Source organism: Lates calcarifer, linkage group LG3 (genome assembly GCF_001640805.2).
Source record: "Lates calcarifer isolate ASB-BC8 linkage group LG3, TLL_Latcal_v3, whole genome shotgun sequence".
NCBI classification, from domain to species: Eukaryota; Metazoa; Chordata; class Actinopteri; family Centropomidae; genus Lates; species Lates calcarifer.
This window is the reverse complement of record NC_066835.1, coordinates 6,942,053-6,960,609: the sequence shown is the minus strand read 5'-3', so window position 1 is coordinate 6,960,609 and position 18,557 is coordinate 6,942,053. Positions and strand designations below refer to the sequence as shown.

Below are 18,557 nucleotides of genomic sequence, written 5' to 3'. Positions count from 1 at the left end.
TCAATTGTTGCCTAAAAAATGTGCGTAAACTTGGTGGTGGAGGTGTGAATGTAGCTGAAGCTGTAAGTTGAAATAGTGCGGAATTGTCTGCTTGTTTGACATAATGTGAGTTGTTCTAAGATTATCATGTTTATACAGCAAATGATCATTAGTTAAACATCCTGTGTAACTTAACTTTTTGAGTTGAAACAGAGCCCATCTTCAAATTTACTTGTTTTTAAGGCAGCAATTGAACTGACGTTTCTAAGTTGAACTGCATCAGTTATTTTTACAGTGTAAATATCTGCAAATGGGGGCGACATGGTGGTGCAGTGGTTTTTCTCACTGCAAGAAGGTTCCGGGTTCGAGCCGCAGTTTGAGCCCGGGGCATTTCTGTGTGGAGTTTACATGTTTTCCCTGTGCCTGTGTGGGTTCTCTCCAGGTACTCCAGCTTCCTTCCCACAGTCCAAAGACATGCAGGTTAATTGGTGACTCTAAATTGCACGTAGGTGTGAATGTGAGTGCAATTCATTGATTGCCTATATGTGCTGGCCCTGCGATAGATTGGTCATCAGTACAGGGTGTACCCCGCCTCTCGCCCAGTGTCAGCTGGGATAGGCTCCAGCCCCCTCATGACCCTTAACAGATAAGCGGTATAGATAATGAATGAATGAATGAATGAAAATCTGCTAATGTGATTTACCACAGGTTCAAGAAACGGTAGTTGTGTCCCAGTTTCATATTATGTTTGTATAAAAGCAAAATTAGTATGATAAAACAGCTAATGTGCTAACTTAAAACATACATTTTGTGAATGGGAACGGAGATAATGTTGCTGGTTATGACCAACATCTCAGAGAATACAATTTAAGCAACATCAGTACAGTAGCATACAGTTTCACCATGTTACATATGATGTTGAAACTGGAAACCTGCAAAGTATCTCTGGCATCTCACATCTCACATCTCTCTTTGGTAGAAAAGTGACAGTAATGGACTGATCTGACGACATTCACCAAGTTTGTGAATTCATTTACAACCTCAAGCACCTCAGTAGATGTGAGTCAAAACGCTTAAATCCATCACTGATAGTGAAACTGATTGTGCCTGGAAGTAGCATATAAAATCTAAGAGTGAAGTTCATTAAACGATCAATTCTCCGAGGATGAGATATGTGTTGTCAGTGACCTTTCAGAGAGCTCCGACGTGTCTTCAAAACTGCCGTCAGCTTGTCTGAGAGGGACAGACAGGGGCCTCTTATCTATAGGCTGCTACTTATTAAACTAATCCACTTTGAAATGAAGCATCACTCTGTTTCGCTGTAAACAAAAGGGTATTAGGGGACAAATCTGACAGCTGGAAAAAAAGGCAGCTTCAACACACAAGGTGAGATCAACACAGATAGGGCTCAAAATGAAATTTCACTTTAATGAGACAAGGAATGGAATAAACGGGTGGGAGGAATGGCAATCTGTGAGACATCCCTTCTGTTTCTGTATAAATTGTTCATAGTGTGCAACAGCTTCCCAATAAAAGAAAATGCAGTGGAGGGCTTCCATGCAGATAAGCACAGATGCACGCACATCTGCATCCATACATTTGTCCACTCCGGCATACAAGTACGGAGGCATACGTGCATAAATTCACTCTATATCAAGCTCATTGTGCTCCAGTGCTGTTGAGATGCCTTTACTCATTTTGGTATTTAATTAGCATAAGCTGAGATAACGAGCTGATTGAAGGGGATGGGCCCCAACATAAGCATTAGTGTGGATCAGGAACTAACAACTCTAAGAAGTCAGGATGACAATGAAGATGTCAAAAGAGGGGCAGCTGTAATCCATTCTGCAGGACTAAAAGAAGAAGGGGGCAAAAACAAAAAGATCTAGGGAACAAAAAAGTGAGCGAGTTGGGAAACTAAATGTGATGGGTGATTATGCAGGTTTTAACCAGAAATGTGTCTGGGGGATAAACACGGGGATTTTATATCATCAGGGCTCATTGTTTTTTATTAATGAATTCAAGCAACACTTTGTTCTGATGCTGTTGCTTTGTGTGTGTGTGTGTGTGTGTGTGTGTGTGTGATGCTAGAATTCCCTGTAGTCTCAGCAGACAACAGATGTAGTTAAAGGCTGTGGGTCCAATACAAGCCTTGTTTAATCAAATAGAAGGCAAATCAAATACTGTACAAATCAACTGGCTGGCTCTGATGGCAGGAAATACCAGAGGCTAAACCCATTTTGCCATCGAGACTATTTTTCTGCCTGTGTGTCAGTTTTACAGAGAGAGGGAGAGATGGAGGCAAGGACAGATCTGAGTATTGATTGATAGACACCTGTGTGTTGGGAGTGCGTGAGACAACACTGCACTGTTTTGAAGCAGCCTCGGAGAAGGACAAAAAAATTAAATAAGAGAATGGGGAATAAAGGGTACATGTGTTACGTAAGAACAGAAGTCTGACGCTAGTGGGCCGGGGGGGAGTGGTGAGATGGAGAGTGAGGGAGGAGGGAGCGCTGACGGAGGGGATGCAGAGGATGAGAGAAGATACTGGCGCTGAGGGGGCAAGCAACACTGCAGAACTGGCTTGTAGGCTCCAGTGCTGCTCTCTGGAAGACTTTCACAATGACAACATCCTCTGTTGTGTAAACCCAGACACATGCTTGACCAGTGTTTATGTTCATACTGTATATGTATGAGTGAGTCTGTGGTGTGGTGTGTGTGTGTGTGTGTGTGTGTGTGTGTGTGTGTGTGTGTGAGGGCAGCTAGACGTGCAGGGAGGGTTGTGCTTGTCAGAGCAAGAAGTGGTGATTTGATAGGTGCAGCTGCAGCCGGCATGTCCCCTGCATTTCAATGAGCTGTACACTTCTTCTCTTCACCCCCCCCCCAACTAAGTCTCTCTCTGTCTCTCTTTCTCCCCTCGCTTTTTAACTCCTGTCCTACTCCCACTTACTCGCCATCCCTCTGCTCAATTAGCAGCTGTTCCACCATCTTTTCCAGCTAGATTCTGTTTTATTTTTTTTCCCCAAGAATCCTGTTTCTTTACTGTTTACTACCCAGAGTATCAGTTTGTCTTTTACCCTCCTCTCTCCCCATCCAAGCTTCTCCTCTTCCTTCACACTAGCGTCAGTTTGTACGCTTACTTTCCTCTCAACTCCCGCTTACTCTATCCTTCAGCTTTTGTTGTCGGAGGCTCTCCTCTTTATCACCCTGGTCTGTGTCTATGCAGGGGAAAAAAAAGTGACAGGTTTGCAGGAGGATGGATGTGTGCTGGAACTGTTTGTCCCTGAGTTTGTCTCTCAGCATAAGGGGGGAAATTACCAGGGTGCACAAGCCATGAGCAGCAAGTGCAGCCTCACAGCGGAGACGCATGGCCAACTGCAAGAAAAATCGTTCAACCGTCACTGGCTTTCACTTAGATTTTAAAAACAGCACATGTATTTGTTTAGCTTAGCAAGTCAAAACTGTGCACTGTGCAGTCGGATGCTTTCACTTGCACACGTGAAGATGTCTGCAGGTACAGTGTAGGGGGAGCGGTCAAGAGGGAGGACACAGGATTTCCCTGTTTCATTGTTTTTTTCTGACTTGATTCTTGACGCTCAGTCTCCTCTATTCTGTCTCACACTGGGTGTCCTGGGTATTTCGTTCCACATCTTCATTATTAGCCTATACATAGATCCTCTTCCCTTGTCCCTTTCTTTTTTCACCTCATACTGAGCATTTGCATATTTTTCCCCATTGAGCACTCTGAATTAGCTGCATTTATCAAACTTTGCCTACTCCTCCTCGACCACCACATAACCACAAAAAGAGACACACACACAAAATGACAACAACATGGCAAGATAGAGGAATAAAAAAGAAGCATGGTATTGTAGAAAAGAAAGCAAGACAATGAAAGATACATGCTCTCTCCCTCAGTGAGGGAGAGAGAAACAGAGGAACCCTTCTTTGCACCTAGTGTCTTGCCCAGAGGAAAAGTATTGCACACAACATACAGTATTATGATGATGTGTTGGGAAGACTACACTCATTGAGTCCTCTGGGAGGATGATATCTCGGCATGTAGAGAGCACCACAGCAGCTACCCTCAGCCTCATGGGAGCCAAGTATCATCTACAGAGATAGAAAGTGCTACCAAACTGATATGTGGCTGCTGCTCTATGACTAGAGGCAGAAAGAGTACCCACGAGAGCCAGAAATAAAGCAAAACTGCAACTAGTGCATGAGTCTATGATTGGAACAAAAATGACAGTGGCTACCCATATACCCCAGCTAAAAATAAACATATGAAGGCAGTGCTTCACCTCTGTTGTGATATATTTGTGAAACATCAGAACCCTCGTGAAAATGAGATGATGCATCTCAAGAGGCTTATTCAACAAACAGTAGCATTTATTCAGTATGATGTGTCATAATGTGCAGTTTAGAGAAGAAACAGACACTGTGTTTACAAAGCTAACTCTGCCACTACAGGTACAACAACAGCTTCTATTAGATTTTACAACTGGGCCTATTGTTTCTATACTGGTGCAAGTTTATTCCCAAAGTAAACATTCAAAAACAGAGATGACAGAGATCTACAGGATTACTATGGATGACTGTGATTCTGCACCATCATGTTGCCCTAACTATCTGGGTCTAACAGTGGAGTTTGAGTAAAGACTAGGTCTAAACCAGGCCAAGTGGCTTGAGACCAAATTAACCAAAATAAACAAAATAAAAAAAAAAGGGAAAGTTTTTCTGAATGTCAAAATGTTGCTTTGAGTGTCTTAACTGTCACAGGAGATCTGAGCAAGAGCTCTAACCTTAAATATTACATGCATGTTTTAATTATTCTTTTTAGCTTATTAATAAGAGTAGTGAATATATGTATATTCATATATTACTTATTTGTATGTTCATTTTCTCCTGGTGTGCAAGTGTTACTGTCTGAGTGTGAACAGGGCCTTTTTGGACACATTTTCAAGTTCTCAAGCCTCAGGTATTCACTCACCGTCGCACGAGGGCGGAGGCCCCTCAAACTCCAAGTGTGTCCCCAGCCGGCAGGTCAGGATGCTGTTTCCACTTAACTGGTAGCCTGGCAGACAACGGTAGCGCACTATATCACCTGAGGAGAGAAAGATGGAGGTGGCAAAGGTAAAGTCATTGACGAATTAGAGATGGGGAGGGGGCAACCGGCCAAAAATGTCTGCAGAACTAATCATGATCCATTGTGTGTCTGAGTGAAAGAAAAAGTTAACAGTGGAGAAAAGTACCATAATAAATCCCCACTGGGAATCCTATAGATGAAACACTATGTCAGTGCCGTTGCCTTTGTGCCTCTGAATAATAACGAGTCAAGGAGGTATGCAAATAAACAGATAAGGAGAATTAATCTCTATTGTCTTCTACAGGGGAGAGTGAGAGCACCTGCCCCAAATCCCCCTGGCTTTCTGATTATTTTGTCATAATCATTCATTTATACCATTGCTTGAAAACTCCATGGGTGATGTAGCTTGGGAATGACTCTGCATTCAGTGCTTCTGACTTATGGGATGTGTAGTCACTAAAGGCAGGGTGATGTAAAGTGTCAAAGCCAGGAGGTGAACTGACAGCAGGATTAACTCTTCACAATGCTACAATTCCTCAAGTCAGGATGGGACCAACATCTAAAACAAAAAAAAGCCAGCAGAGCCCAGACAGCAGTGACTGTGTGCGTTTGTATGCGTGTGAATGTGCCTTTTTTGTTTTTGGAATTATCACCTACCGATTTTAAACTCTTTGCTTGCCATCAGGATCTCTGCATTGGGGATGATGGGGGGAGGCAGGCAGTGCTGCAGTCTGTAAGCTTTATTGAGAGCATCAAAGACATGAAAAGAGTCAAACATAGAGTATATGTGAAATATCTGGTAGAATTAAAGATCAAGTAAGATCTTTCACATACCTTGATAGTTGATGCGGAACAGTCCACCCTTCTCTGTATTACTACGGAAACGTATCAGCACCTGATTGGATGTGCTCGTGGGTGGTTCATTGGGCTCTCCATCAGTAAAAACCCCCAGTTTCCTGGCTGTCTCCTGTGGACCATCCCTGTAGGAAAGAAAAGGTCATGAGTCAACTATAACTTCAAAAATAAAAATACACTGGAGATACAGTGTTGATAATTAACCGTAGGGAGTTTCTGTCAACAGCCTCTGCTAAAGTGCTCCCTTGGTCTCCAACCATAAAGCACCTCAAGACGTATATTTGTGAGAAAACCAAACAAAGCCACATGCCAGATTATTGTCATGCAGCCTCCAGCAGCAGAGTGTAACCAAGCTGCTCTCACTTCATCAAACCCAAGGCAATTACTCTGGGATGCTCTGGGTGATTATGTTGAAATAAGGTAAAAAAATTACAGATAAGCGTAAAATGACAGGTCTGGATTGCGCAGTTCCTGCTAACTGCCATCCAGGGGGAGTGTCTCTGGAAGCTGTGGCCCAGCCTTGGCAGTCCCCTGGCGTGGGCATGGCCGATTAAGCCAGCTCCCTGATTCCTGCCACAACCATTCAGCTTAAAAACCATCTGTCTTTGGCTGTCAGACTGGGCATGGGAGATTACAAGCAGCTCTGGAAACGGCTGGCTGGGGACTGCTGCCTGACAGCACTCTGGCCAAGCCGCCATTACGGGGCCCATTTCCTTGGCTCAGTAGTTCAGTGGATAGATACACAGCAGTGGTAACTGGAAACTGGGGAACATGATATCCCCCATCTTGGCTCTGCAGGAGCTTGTTGGGAAAGATCAACACAGCGGGGGGCATTTATAGAGGAGCAACAATAGATAGAGAGTGGACATTTTGGCTCATCCAGCCATGTCTACTCAGTGACTTGAACTCTCCATGGGCTAAAAAAAAATCTTCACACAAATTTCTCTAAGCAGCACAGTGTGAAAGACAAAGATGTCACCTCATGCCATGTGTACTTTTCATGTGGTCGTCAAGTTGCCAGGTTGGCTGGCAGTCAGATCTCCAGTCTCACTGAGAGCTGGGACCTTTGGAGCTTTTCTCAGGGAGAGGGGATCAACTGGGACTGGCAGCCATCATGCATGCAAAATCCTGTCTTTGGTCGCACATATGGCAGGCCTAACCGAGTAGTATGGAGGTGATGAAAGGAAGCTTTACCCCTCAAGACTCTAGTCGAGCAAACATATATGCATCCAGCACATAAATGTCCTAACACACACATTTCCACCAGCCAAGTCCTCCTCTGTCTCCCTCTGTTTTTTCCCATAGTCATATTTAAGGGGGTGGGTGGGTGTTGTACTTGCTGAAAACAATCTGTGAAGTCACATGAGGAGGACAGTGAATGAATAGAGAGGAGGGGGCAGGGGAATTAGAGGATTAGCTAACTGGACTCTGACTCAGTTTTGTCAAGCAATACAACGGAGGCAGATATGGGAGAAAAGCTGGAGGCGTAACATTTTTGAAAAGCAGTAGTAGGTGACAAGGACTTCAAAGATAAGGCAATGTGGAGGTGATGATAAAAAGAAAACTGAATGGCAACTAGACTAACATTTCAATGACAGTTGAGCATGTGTAGTTCAACACTTTGTTGAGATGGCCTTGAGATTAATGTCTGTGCTATTACTAGAAAACTTGTTAAAACAACATTTCAGTTTGACTACAAAAAACAAATATGAAGGTAAAAAGAATTATCACATTTCTACAGCCATGGGGACAGTGATTTCTTACCAGACCGTGATGAAGTCATGCGGCCCGTGAACCTGCAGCAAGGTGAAGTTGAGTTTGATGCCGAAGCCAGGAGCCACGGTGATCAGCCAGGAGCAGTCAGCAGAACTGGGGTACTCCTCTGGGTAACCTGGGGAGAAGATGGTCCCATTGTCCGATGTGATGTTCCCACCACAAGGCACTGAGGGAGGGAGAGGGAAGGGAGTTAGAGAGAGGGCGAGGAAGTGTAAATGTATCAGTGGGCCAGGAATACAACAGGACAGATGCATAATTCAGCGGCAATTGGTGGAAAAAGGGGATTTTTCATCCCCCTCTTCTTCTACTTCCCTTCTCAGTGTCTCTTCCCCCCCTTCTCCTTCACTCTTCGTTTAGTGCCCAGGCGCTTGTCTGAGCTAAAGATTAGCCAGTAAAGCCTGTTAGCAAGTGGGGACTTGGATGGAGTGTTTTGCTAAGATAAGGCCTCAACCCTTTCCCACTGGGGGTGAAGAGAGGCAGTGCAGAGATGAGGCGAGGGGTTAGTGTGGTCTGGGCTTTTGAGGTGTGTATATTTACAGTACATGTATAGGGAGTGGATATGCATGAGTGTGTAAGCCTGTGTGTGTGTATTTGCCTGTTTGAGTGACAGCAAAGGTTACAGCAGAATGTCTATGTCAAAACTGACAACACTGGAACATCACAAGTCATCACACATGTCTGTTATCCCGAGGTAAAAAAAAATCCCGCACCACCACTCAAATACGGTAAAACACACACACAGCACAACTGCATACACACAATCCTAACACCCCAGCCCCAAATCTGCACGCATAGAAATTCTAACTATATTTCAAACATTCCTCAGGAACTCAGGAGGTTCTCACCAACTTAACGATTACGAAGCCTAAAACTCCCGCTGGTGCCCTTAGAGAAACCCCATATTCACAGTGGTGAAGCGGGGAAAAATCAGGAGGGAGTGGTAATCGCAGTAGTGCAGGCATCTTAAGCAAACCAGACAGGGTATTCAGCTTAACAGCACACCCTTGGATGCCTAGGGGTATAAGATCATTCCCAAAGCAGAGATTGTGTGTTGTATCCCTCTTGTTTCTCTCCCAGGTTATGCGTGTGTTCATGTAACACAGCTGCCTGCTTTAGCCCTGTGGTTGAGTGGCCCCCTCTCCTGCTGCCCTCACCTGTTTAAATGAGCTATCGATCAGGCCGATTGATTAAACCCTGGACACTCTATGGAGTTGTGCCTCTGGGTGACGCCATCGACTGGTGAACTACTTAAGCCTTGTGTGTGAAAGAGTGTGTTTGCTCAAAGGCTGAGGTGGGAACTGAAAATTTGAAAGTGGTGGAACAGTTTTTAAATACCCAAAAAGGGAGCAGATACATGTAAAACAAAGAAAATGATTACTGCTGGAAAATCCTGACCTTGTTTGCTAGTTTGTTACCATGGTTAAATTTCAAACTTTTTTGACCACTTTAAATAATAATGTTGCAACTTTGCAACTAAACTGTCTCAACCAAATGCCACATCCTAACTTGCAGCCTTTACTTTTTCCACAGAAAAAAACAAGAAAGTGAAATGGGTATTTATTCCCCAGTGATCCATATGCATTTAAATTTATCACAGAATTATGTCTCTATACAAACAGTTATATGTTATATAAATAAAGAGAAAATGGAAAAGGGATGATGAAGGAGGAGGAGATGAGACAGCAAAGGCCAAGTGCACAGAGAAATTTAAACAAACAGCGTACAGCGCAAAGCATTTTATAGACACAATGTAGTGTGATTATAAAGCCGAGCAAGCAGGTAAGTGGAGGCAAGGTAACAAAAATCAATGTCTCCCATTCCCCTCAGAGGGAAATCTATGCAAATACTGAAGTGACAGAGAGACCAAAGATCAGGTTGTACTGAGCTACACAGAGGTCAAGTTAAGGTGTTACAACATGGTTTGCTGCTATGTAATAATGACAACATATTAGGTGAGAGGAGATGTGCTAAAAAGATCAATACATTTGCTCTGCAAAGGCAGTGATGTATGTTTTTGTAAGTGTGTACATGCATGGAAATATCTGTGAAGTAAAAAACAGCATTTAGAATTATGTGGTCCATTTGGCCTTGAATGAGTTTTTCCCTGTGAATGTAATCTGGATTCCACCCAAATTACTAATCTAAAAATGAAGGGGAAATAAGTGTGTTTGTGGTTAGTTTAAATTTAATATGGCAATAAGTCAGTGTGTTCAGGTATATTTATCCCATTAAGACAGAGGTGTCTCCTAACACTCTGTCTCCTGCTATATCACTCCCTCACATCCAGGTCATAGCATTAAAGCCAATTCAATTACACTCACAGTCAGAAGCACCAGGCTACCTTCTCCTGGTCATTTTGGATAGCACATGCACTCACATGCAGTACATACACATAAACACATGCCAGAGGATATACACATTTTAATGCAAAAAGGAAATATTAGTGAATATATGTATTTGCCCACATTAAAACATTTCAGTTAGTGTAAGGTAGCGCTCACTGGTGGAGGTACTATTAGATTGGCATATACTGGAGCATATTAAATACTGTATTACTGCTGCATATTGCATTAGCACAGAAAGTGGTTGCATTGGAATTGCACAGACGATGATAGAAATAAACTGTACATTAACATACAGAGGTATGTGTGCATGGTATTGGGATATATGATGTAATATGATTAATATTACATTAATGTATCAGTAATTGAATTTGCATTCATGTATGCTCCTGTGCATGTTGTACACAGATGTGTGCGCACACATGAATCATCATGCACAGAGTCTAATATTCCAGCCCTCTTTGGCAATAACAGAAAGGCAAATAGCGTTGAGAAAATAGACTACTGTTCCCTACGCCTTTTCACTCTGTTGCTCCCTTCTCCCACTCCCACTTATCTAACCTTTTGCCCAATCAAAGTTCCAGTGTCACGGCCATCAGCTGCCTCTGTAATTTTGCCTGCCTTATTGAATAGTCAACAGCTAGAGCGTGAGAATGTGGGTCAAGGACGAGGCGAAAAAAAAGAGCACCCATTACTTTCCTTTTCAATTTAGGCCCTCTTTAATTCATCTTTTTATTTGTCTCCATTCCTCTTTAGCACTGTATTGATTTTCATTGAGGAGTACTTTGCTTCATTAATGGGGTATGATAATTCAGTTTAATTGCATTATTCATAATAGATAATCATTATCTCCACGACCGCACTTTGCACTAATGATGTAATAGCTCGATATGTTCTAAACAGGAAGTTGTCATGTTATTAGTTTAGTTCATGAGGCAGTTTAGTCAGCCACTTGTTTGTTTATTTGTTGTTTAGATTATTTAGATTTATCAATTTAGATTTATGTAACATTTGCACATTATTTGGGTCCAAAATCTCCCTTACCTTCGCAGCGAGGGAAAGGATGATCCCAGTTGCGGGTGGTGCCGTGCTCACAGGTGAGGATGGAATGTCCCATTAGGTGATACCCAGGCAAACATTCAAAGGAGATAGACTGGCCCACGTTAAAGCCGGCACCCACCACCACTCCGTAGCGGAAAGGTTCCGGATCAGGGCACTCCTGTAGCTCATATGCTGACAGAGAGAGAGAGAGGAGCAATTACATCAAGGATTTCAATTCAGTGATAAATTTACCACTGACGGTAGACATTTTTATTGAGCCATGTTTTTAAGAGTCATTTAGTATAAAAGTACTGTGGCCACCTACAAATGCTGACCAACTCACTGTTCCATATTCTTTGTTGCTGCCAGAAGCTAAACACCCACCAATGATTTTCCTCAATGTGCTAACGCTCTGCTTCCAAACAACAGCAGTGGAGCATCCTCTATTTTTACTTTCCACATTAATTCCCCTTCCTCATCTTTCTGTTGTTCTTCCTCCCTCTGCTCAACCTCCCACTCACTCCTTCTGGCTCCTCCTCCTCCTCAACCTCTTTACACAGGAGTTTTCAGAAAAAAAAAATGCCAGGGGCAGGTTTGTCTTGTACCAGAAGAGTATGAAGCAGTCATCAGAAGTAGTGTAGGTAAATAATTCTTAATCCCCCCCCACCACCACCACACACATACACACACACACACACACACACACACACACACACACACACACACACACACACACACACACACACACACACACACATACACACACCCCTCTTGGATACAAAAGAAGAGCAGGCAGCGAGCCTTGAAGAGCCAGGATATAAATATGACTAAAGAAATTGATTTCTATGGATCACAGCTTCCCTTTGTAGGAGATAACTCATGCAAATGCTGCAAAAAAAAAGGGGGGTATTTGAAAATATAATGCTTGATTTATATGCTAATGTACACATAATTATGTAAATGCACAATGCTACCTTTCGATTTGCCGGCTCGTTTGTTGAATCACAAAATACTAACTTTGTGTGCCTGTTGCATTTGTAGACAAGGGCAATTTATTCCTTGCAATCGTGCAGATATGCAGTGAAGCCTTTTACTGGCACATGCTGAGGAAATCTTTTAGGTGATCAACGGTTTTATATAGAGAGATTTATAGATCTGTGGAATTTACTGGCTGTGTGGACTGATTAGTTTGACACTGTCAGCTCCAAGGCTAACTGAGTAATGTTATAGCTTTTACACGCATACACCTCACAGTGAAGTGACACTTATAATACATAGGAGAACATGAAGAAAAAAGGTATCACTCCCAGGGATTATGATATATCATTATGCTTTTACAAGACATAATTCATCACTCTGACTTATAGTGATTTTGTGATTGTGTCAATTCAGGGAAATAGCTCTGATCATTATAGTTTTATTCTGTGTACCTCTATGGAACCATATTTCAGTGACAGCAAAGATGGTTTGAAGAAGCCAAAAAGCTCCAGTCGCACTAAAGTAACTGCTAGTTTGATCAAGCTTTGCCGAAGAAAATAACTAATACTGATAGTGGCTCAGCTCTGCAATTAGCAAAATTTAGTCTTGGTGATTATGCTGATTATTAGAAATATATGTTAACCAAGTCTATGTTTGTCAAAGTCCAAAGGCTGATCATAATTTCCTATTCCTATCTTATAAATCTTTTACACTGAGCTTCAAGTACACTTTCATACACTTTCATCATGTTTGGATTCTTACCCTGGTACTCGAACCTGAAACCTGGTTTGTTCTGCGAATGGTCACTGTGGAAATATACTGTGGTCTCGTGGGAGGTGGTGAGAAGGGAGGAGGGAATATCCTGGCCGCTGAAACGGCCGATTACGGCGCTCGTATCGAGGGGCCCGTTGCGTATCTCGAGGAAATCGTGGTTGGCCTCGGTGGAGAAGTTGAGGAACTGAATGTGGGCTCCTGGGAAAAGAAAAAAGAAAAATGAAACTGAAAAAGAAATGCCAGGCTTTCTTTGAAATACTACTATGGCCACCCTTTGATAGGGTTTTGCATCTGAATGAATTTAGTCAGATATATTTACAGCTATAAATGTCGTCATTCCACAGTCCAGCCCCATAAGTTGTATAATTAAAGCTTCCTCAGTGTGGGAATGCCAAAGTGTGGCATGCTGCAAGAGCCTCCTCTGATGCTCACCATAACCAACTGGCAGGTAGATTCTCCAGGTGCAGTCACTGTTGCTAGGGTAGTTGCCAGGGAAACCAGGACTGAGAATCATGCCCTCCATCTCCTCCCGGATTCCACCACATTGAGCTGACAGAGGGCAAAAAAAGCATTTCATTAGCATCTGCAAACAGTGATTCTCCAAGGCTAAAGTATTATTACAAAATACATCTCAGCACAGTTCTTTGTTTAGTGGCAGTGGGCGGCTTGAGCAACTAAAGAGCTAGTAGAAAATACTTTGTGACTTTAAATAAGACAAAATTGCATGGTTTGTCAGCTGTCCCTTCTTTTTTTGCTACAGCATAACAGAAGTGAGAGTTTTTGTCATTATAAACCTAAATATGAAAGCCTGTAAAACTGAAGTTGGATAATGAGAAAGACAATTCTGAATCCCTCTAATTTACTATATTTTAAAGGTAAAGTGAGATTGTTTTAAAGTTCAGATTGGTACACTCTAATCGCATTGATAAAAAATAAAAAAAACTTTTTAAGAATGAATACAGTGAAAAAAAACTGCCAAAAATTAAAAAAATGATAAAATAGTTTAAACTGACTTAGAAGGAGACATCAAAAGGGGCAATTTATTTCACTATTAAAGAACTTTGCAGCTTTTCTCTTTCTACTTGAGATATCAAGGTTCAATATAAAGTATCTATTGCTGCTCTTCATCTTTTGCCTTTCATCTTAAACCACTGATGGATAAATGTTTCTTTGACTGAAATCCAGGACTAAGACTCAAAAGAGCTTGAAAAGAGGTGAAATGAGAAAAAATAGAAGCATGGAAATACTGAGTGAAAGAGGAGACGGGATCAAGAGAGATGAAAAGAATGAGAGATCCTGACACCAAAATTAAAAAGATGAAAGGGCGCTGAAACTTGTGGTGGAAGAATTAGCTGACTTGAGGAAAAGATTAAGACAGAGGTACTGCAAGGGGGAGAAAAAAACAACGATAAACAAAAGAAGATTAAGAAATAAATGGGACAAACAGCCTATTATAAGTCAGAGGAGACAGAAAGTACAGAGAGAACAGAGAGATGTACCCATTGGGTTTCTGTAAGGAATAAGTGAGGGTTAAATGTTATCCTGTAGCAGCAGGAAAAAAAAGCCTGAGGTAATCAGGAAACTGCTGATGCCTGTGAACACAATGAATCTTCCCTCGACTTCAGCCAATCATGGTCTGAGATGGAACTAATTAGGCAGTAGTAGGTTGTTCCAATAAGTGGAACCCGTTTGTCAAGGCGCTTGCACAAGCAGGAGGACTCAATGTGCAAAATGGGAAAGGATAACTCGTAATGCAGTTTCACATAGTGTGCACTCTCAGCTTTCAAGGGAGAAATACAAAATTAATTTCAACAGTGCCATAGCTGTCAAATAAAAACCCAAACAAGTAAAATATAATCTTTGCTCTTTTTATTTATATTGCCTGTTTTCTTCATTTACATTTAAGAGATTATCTGTGGATTAGTGTTGGTGTTTCTGTGTGTGAGCTGTGAAATAGTATTGAAAACATATCTTTGTCACCAATAGTACTATGTGTACCAACATGGCAATCCAATTCTGCTTTCAGTTAAAGGCTGATGATGACAAGAATGTCAGCCTACAACAAATCTGCACCTTGGCCTGAGATGCTCTTTCTAACGTTTGGAATGATTAGCTGGTGTGCAAGGTTAGGCAAGGTAAAGAACACCCAAAGGAAAAAAATTGTCAGACAGGAGAAAGGAAACAGGGGTGAAGAAAATAAAGAAAAAGGTATTTTTACCTATACAGAGAGGAGGTGGGTAGTTCCATCGTCTAACGGTTCCAGGCATACAGGTGATATGTGAGTTCCCCTGCAAGGAGCAGACACACAGACACAAAGACAAAAAGTGCAACAAAGAAAAAGTCGATGAATTAATTTGTTCTCCCCGCTGTCACTCATCTGTTGCACCAATTATTTGAACCTGCTGCCTGACTCGACATGACTTCATGTGGCGACTAAATGACTAAATCCATCTGAAGTGACAGAGAACAACAGAGAGGCAGCATCACAGGCATATTAAGATGATCATACAGAGAGAGAAACAGAGAGAGAAAGATTAGAGAGCACTTCGCATTTATTGTTGCTCTGCCAAAATAACAAATACCACAGGCATTTTTTTCTGAAAGCTCTGCAGTTCACTTTCGAGACGAACTTGCTGCAAAGATTAAAAAGCTGATAACAACAATTTATTTGAAATTCTCTAATGTCAGAACATGATGGACTAACTAAGCTGACCTTTCTGAAGATGTGTTTACAGTCACAGTCAGAGAAAGCTTGATATCCACTGCAATAAGCCATAAATCATTTCAAAATGTGCAATATCTGTATTGTCCTGTGTATATTGCTCTTCTGTTAATATTTTGTTATTACATTGTCATGTTTATACTGTTGTGTATATATATATATATATATATATATATATATTTTATAGCCTTATCTTGTTTTTATTTTTTGCCCTTACTTGTATTTATGTCTTTCTATCTTTTTCAATCACTTATGCTGCTGCAACAATGTAAATTTCCCCATTGAGGGACTAATAAAGGATTATCTTATCTTATCTTATCTTAAATGGAGACCAAGACAACATGCTGTTGAAGTCTATTGAACCATTAGAACACACTCTTTCATATCTTCCTGATCAAAGACTGCTGCTGCAGTGGTTGGTAATGACTTCAGATATTCTCAAAATTGAAGCATCTTAATTTCCTCTTTATCCTATCTACCTATAACTGCACTCTAGTAGGTAAGTGAAAAAAACAAGAAGACACTTAAGCATTAAAAGAATATAAAGAAAGGAAACAATGTCATGAAACCAGGCACAAGGTGATGCAAAGTGACAGAGAGGCTGTATGTCTGTGTTTTAAGAGTACGACTGATGTAACCTATCGTACAATAAAACATAATTCGATAGCCATTGGATAAATATCTCTTACAATTAAAAACCAAAAATAAAACTGTGTTGGAAAAAAAGGAAGTGACAAAAACTATACCTGTCATTTCTGGATTAGGACAGGGAGTGAGAACTGGTGGGAACACACAGTCCTGATAGATATGGTGTGGTGCACAGTGGAGAGAGAACTTTCAAGTAGAATTTGTGTGAACTGCTGCATCCAATGTGCTCCACAGATGTCACCATCTGTCTCCAGAGGCCCAGATGATGACTGTGGAAGCACTGGAGGATGCGCAATATACAGTCAAACTTTGGGGGCTGAGCGAAATCCTGAGTTTTTACAGCAAACCAGCACCCCATCCTATAAATTATAACTAAATATTGAGGATACCTGTCCTTTCTTTGTATGGCCTTAAGTATTTGATGGACTTAAGGGGAACACTGTCATGCATCATAACATCCAGGCTGGATGACAGAGATGAATCATAACAATCATCTCTTCATCTACCACGTATACAATTTTCTCAGAAACACTGAGCTCAGCACATGCATAACTTAGTCACAGGTGAAAAGATGCAAATAAGGTGCATGCATTCCCTGTCTGGTGTCCATTAATGCTAAAGTCAGTATACTCCAAATGTTATTGCGGATTTAATCACATTAACATAATCACAGCATAAAGTTCATTGAGGCTGAAAAATGAAAGGATAACTTGTAAATAAACTTCTAAATGGAACTTCTAATATATCTGGCAGTTTAAACTAGTTTCTTCTCTATGACATTTTGCTGTATCCACTACCGTAAAATGTAGCCACTGCTTGCAGAGATAACTGACAACAAGGAAAGCTCACAGGAGTGACACTGACAAAGGCCAGAAAAGGATAAAACGTCAATATGGTTTTGTGGTCATTTATGATTGAACCCATATCTGAAGGTGGTAGATGTTACCTGTAGTGTATATCCAGGTTCACACTGGAAAGAGACCACATTATTCATCTGAAGACGCTCCCCAACTTTGATGCCGTTCATAGGAACCACGGGTTCTGGACAGTTGGTCAGAGACACCGCTGAGGGGATGAAGAATAGATGAAAAAGATGACAGGGACAGAGGAAAAAGAAAGGATATTTAAAGGGGCTATTTTCGTTTGCTCTGCCCGCTGAATGTGGTTTCTTGCTGGGAGCAGGTGGTGATGGTCGCTTGCCAAAAGCTTAATCATTTGTTGCATTTACAAGAGATTAGAATACGCCCTCGGAGCAGCGCTGCATCTTTAGGGCAGTCTGGGCACAACAGTGAGTTGCTATTGGAAAGTGACAAGATAGACCAGCCTTGCTGGTTTGCATGCTAACTTCAGTAGAAGTAAAAGATATAAGAAAAACACTGACATTGCTTTCCACTGCTGGAGACAGATCTTGGGCAAATAAAGAAATTAGGTTTGATGCTACAACTCACAATGTGTCTTCTATACTGCTGAATGAACAGCTGTTAATGCTAATGCTGGCTATGTAGCAATAGCAAAACTTACAAACAGCTCCTTTAATAATAAAACAGAAACATAACGGACAAGACTAAGGATGACAAATTCAATTCAAAATTTGGCAAAGAACACAACCAATAAATCTTCATAAAGGTACTTGATGTAATACTTGTCCTCATGGTGTTTGTACTTTACTTCAGGAAGTAAGAAGTGTTTTTCTCACTTACTTTTGTATTCCAGCCTGAATCCAGCTGCAGACACACTAATATCAGAGAAAAAGTGGAGGTAGAGTTGGTTGGAGGTGCTGTTGAGGAGAGCTGGAACCGTAGTGCCTTGGGAAGAAGATTAATAGTAGAGTTTAGCAACGCTATCCCCTGCATAGGCCGACCATAACTAACTGTAAAAGCTGTTGGCAAAGTTGAAAAGCTTGTTCTTTTTGCATTTGGCCATTTAAGAGTGTGTGCCTGTGTATGTTTGTACAGAAAGGATGCATACACGAATGATTGTGTAAAGGTGCATTAGGATATTTAGGGAAGCAGATGCAAAACAGTATGACCTACTCGCTTTTAACGACTAAAAACAGAGACAATAGTTTATTCCAGTGTGTGGGTATGTATTCAGCTGATAATAAAAGACAACAATTATCCTTCCAAAAAATAAAAAAATAATAATGTTAATGACATAATATAATCACATTTTTACAGATATGACCTAAAATTGGTCGTTTAATAACTCAAATTTGTGAGCCTTGGCATTTCTCTTTCATCTCTTTACTTCAGGGTACATCTAACATTTACTTTTGGTCTGGCTCCAAGCATAAACAAAAGGAGAATTCCCTGTTGCTGCATCCTCACTCTGAGGGGAGTAACACAGATACCGT

At 41.4% G+C, this 18,557-nt stretch overlaps 1 protein-coding gene across 1 annotated transcript in view; it reads right to left on the bottom strand.

Moving 5' to 3' along the window:
* csmd2 (CUB and Sushi multiple domains 2) overlaps positions 1-18,557 on the bottom strand; it is a 223,016-nt gene that overhangs the window by 38,154 nt on the left and 166,305 nt on the right. The window contains 10 exon segments of the mRNA XM_018701481.2: positions 4,973-5,086; positions 5,726-5,806; positions 5,903-6,048; positions 7,688-7,865; positions 11,086-11,274; positions 12,823-13,032; positions 13,267-13,383; positions 15,053-15,122; positions 17,151-17,269; positions 17,905-18,009. Of these exon segments, the coding sequence (XP_018556997.2) occupies positions 4,973-5,086; positions 5,726-5,806; positions 5,903-6,048; positions 7,688-7,865; positions 11,086-11,274; positions 12,823-13,032; positions 13,267-13,383; positions 15,053-15,122; positions 17,151-17,269; positions 17,905-18,009 (1,329 nt within the window).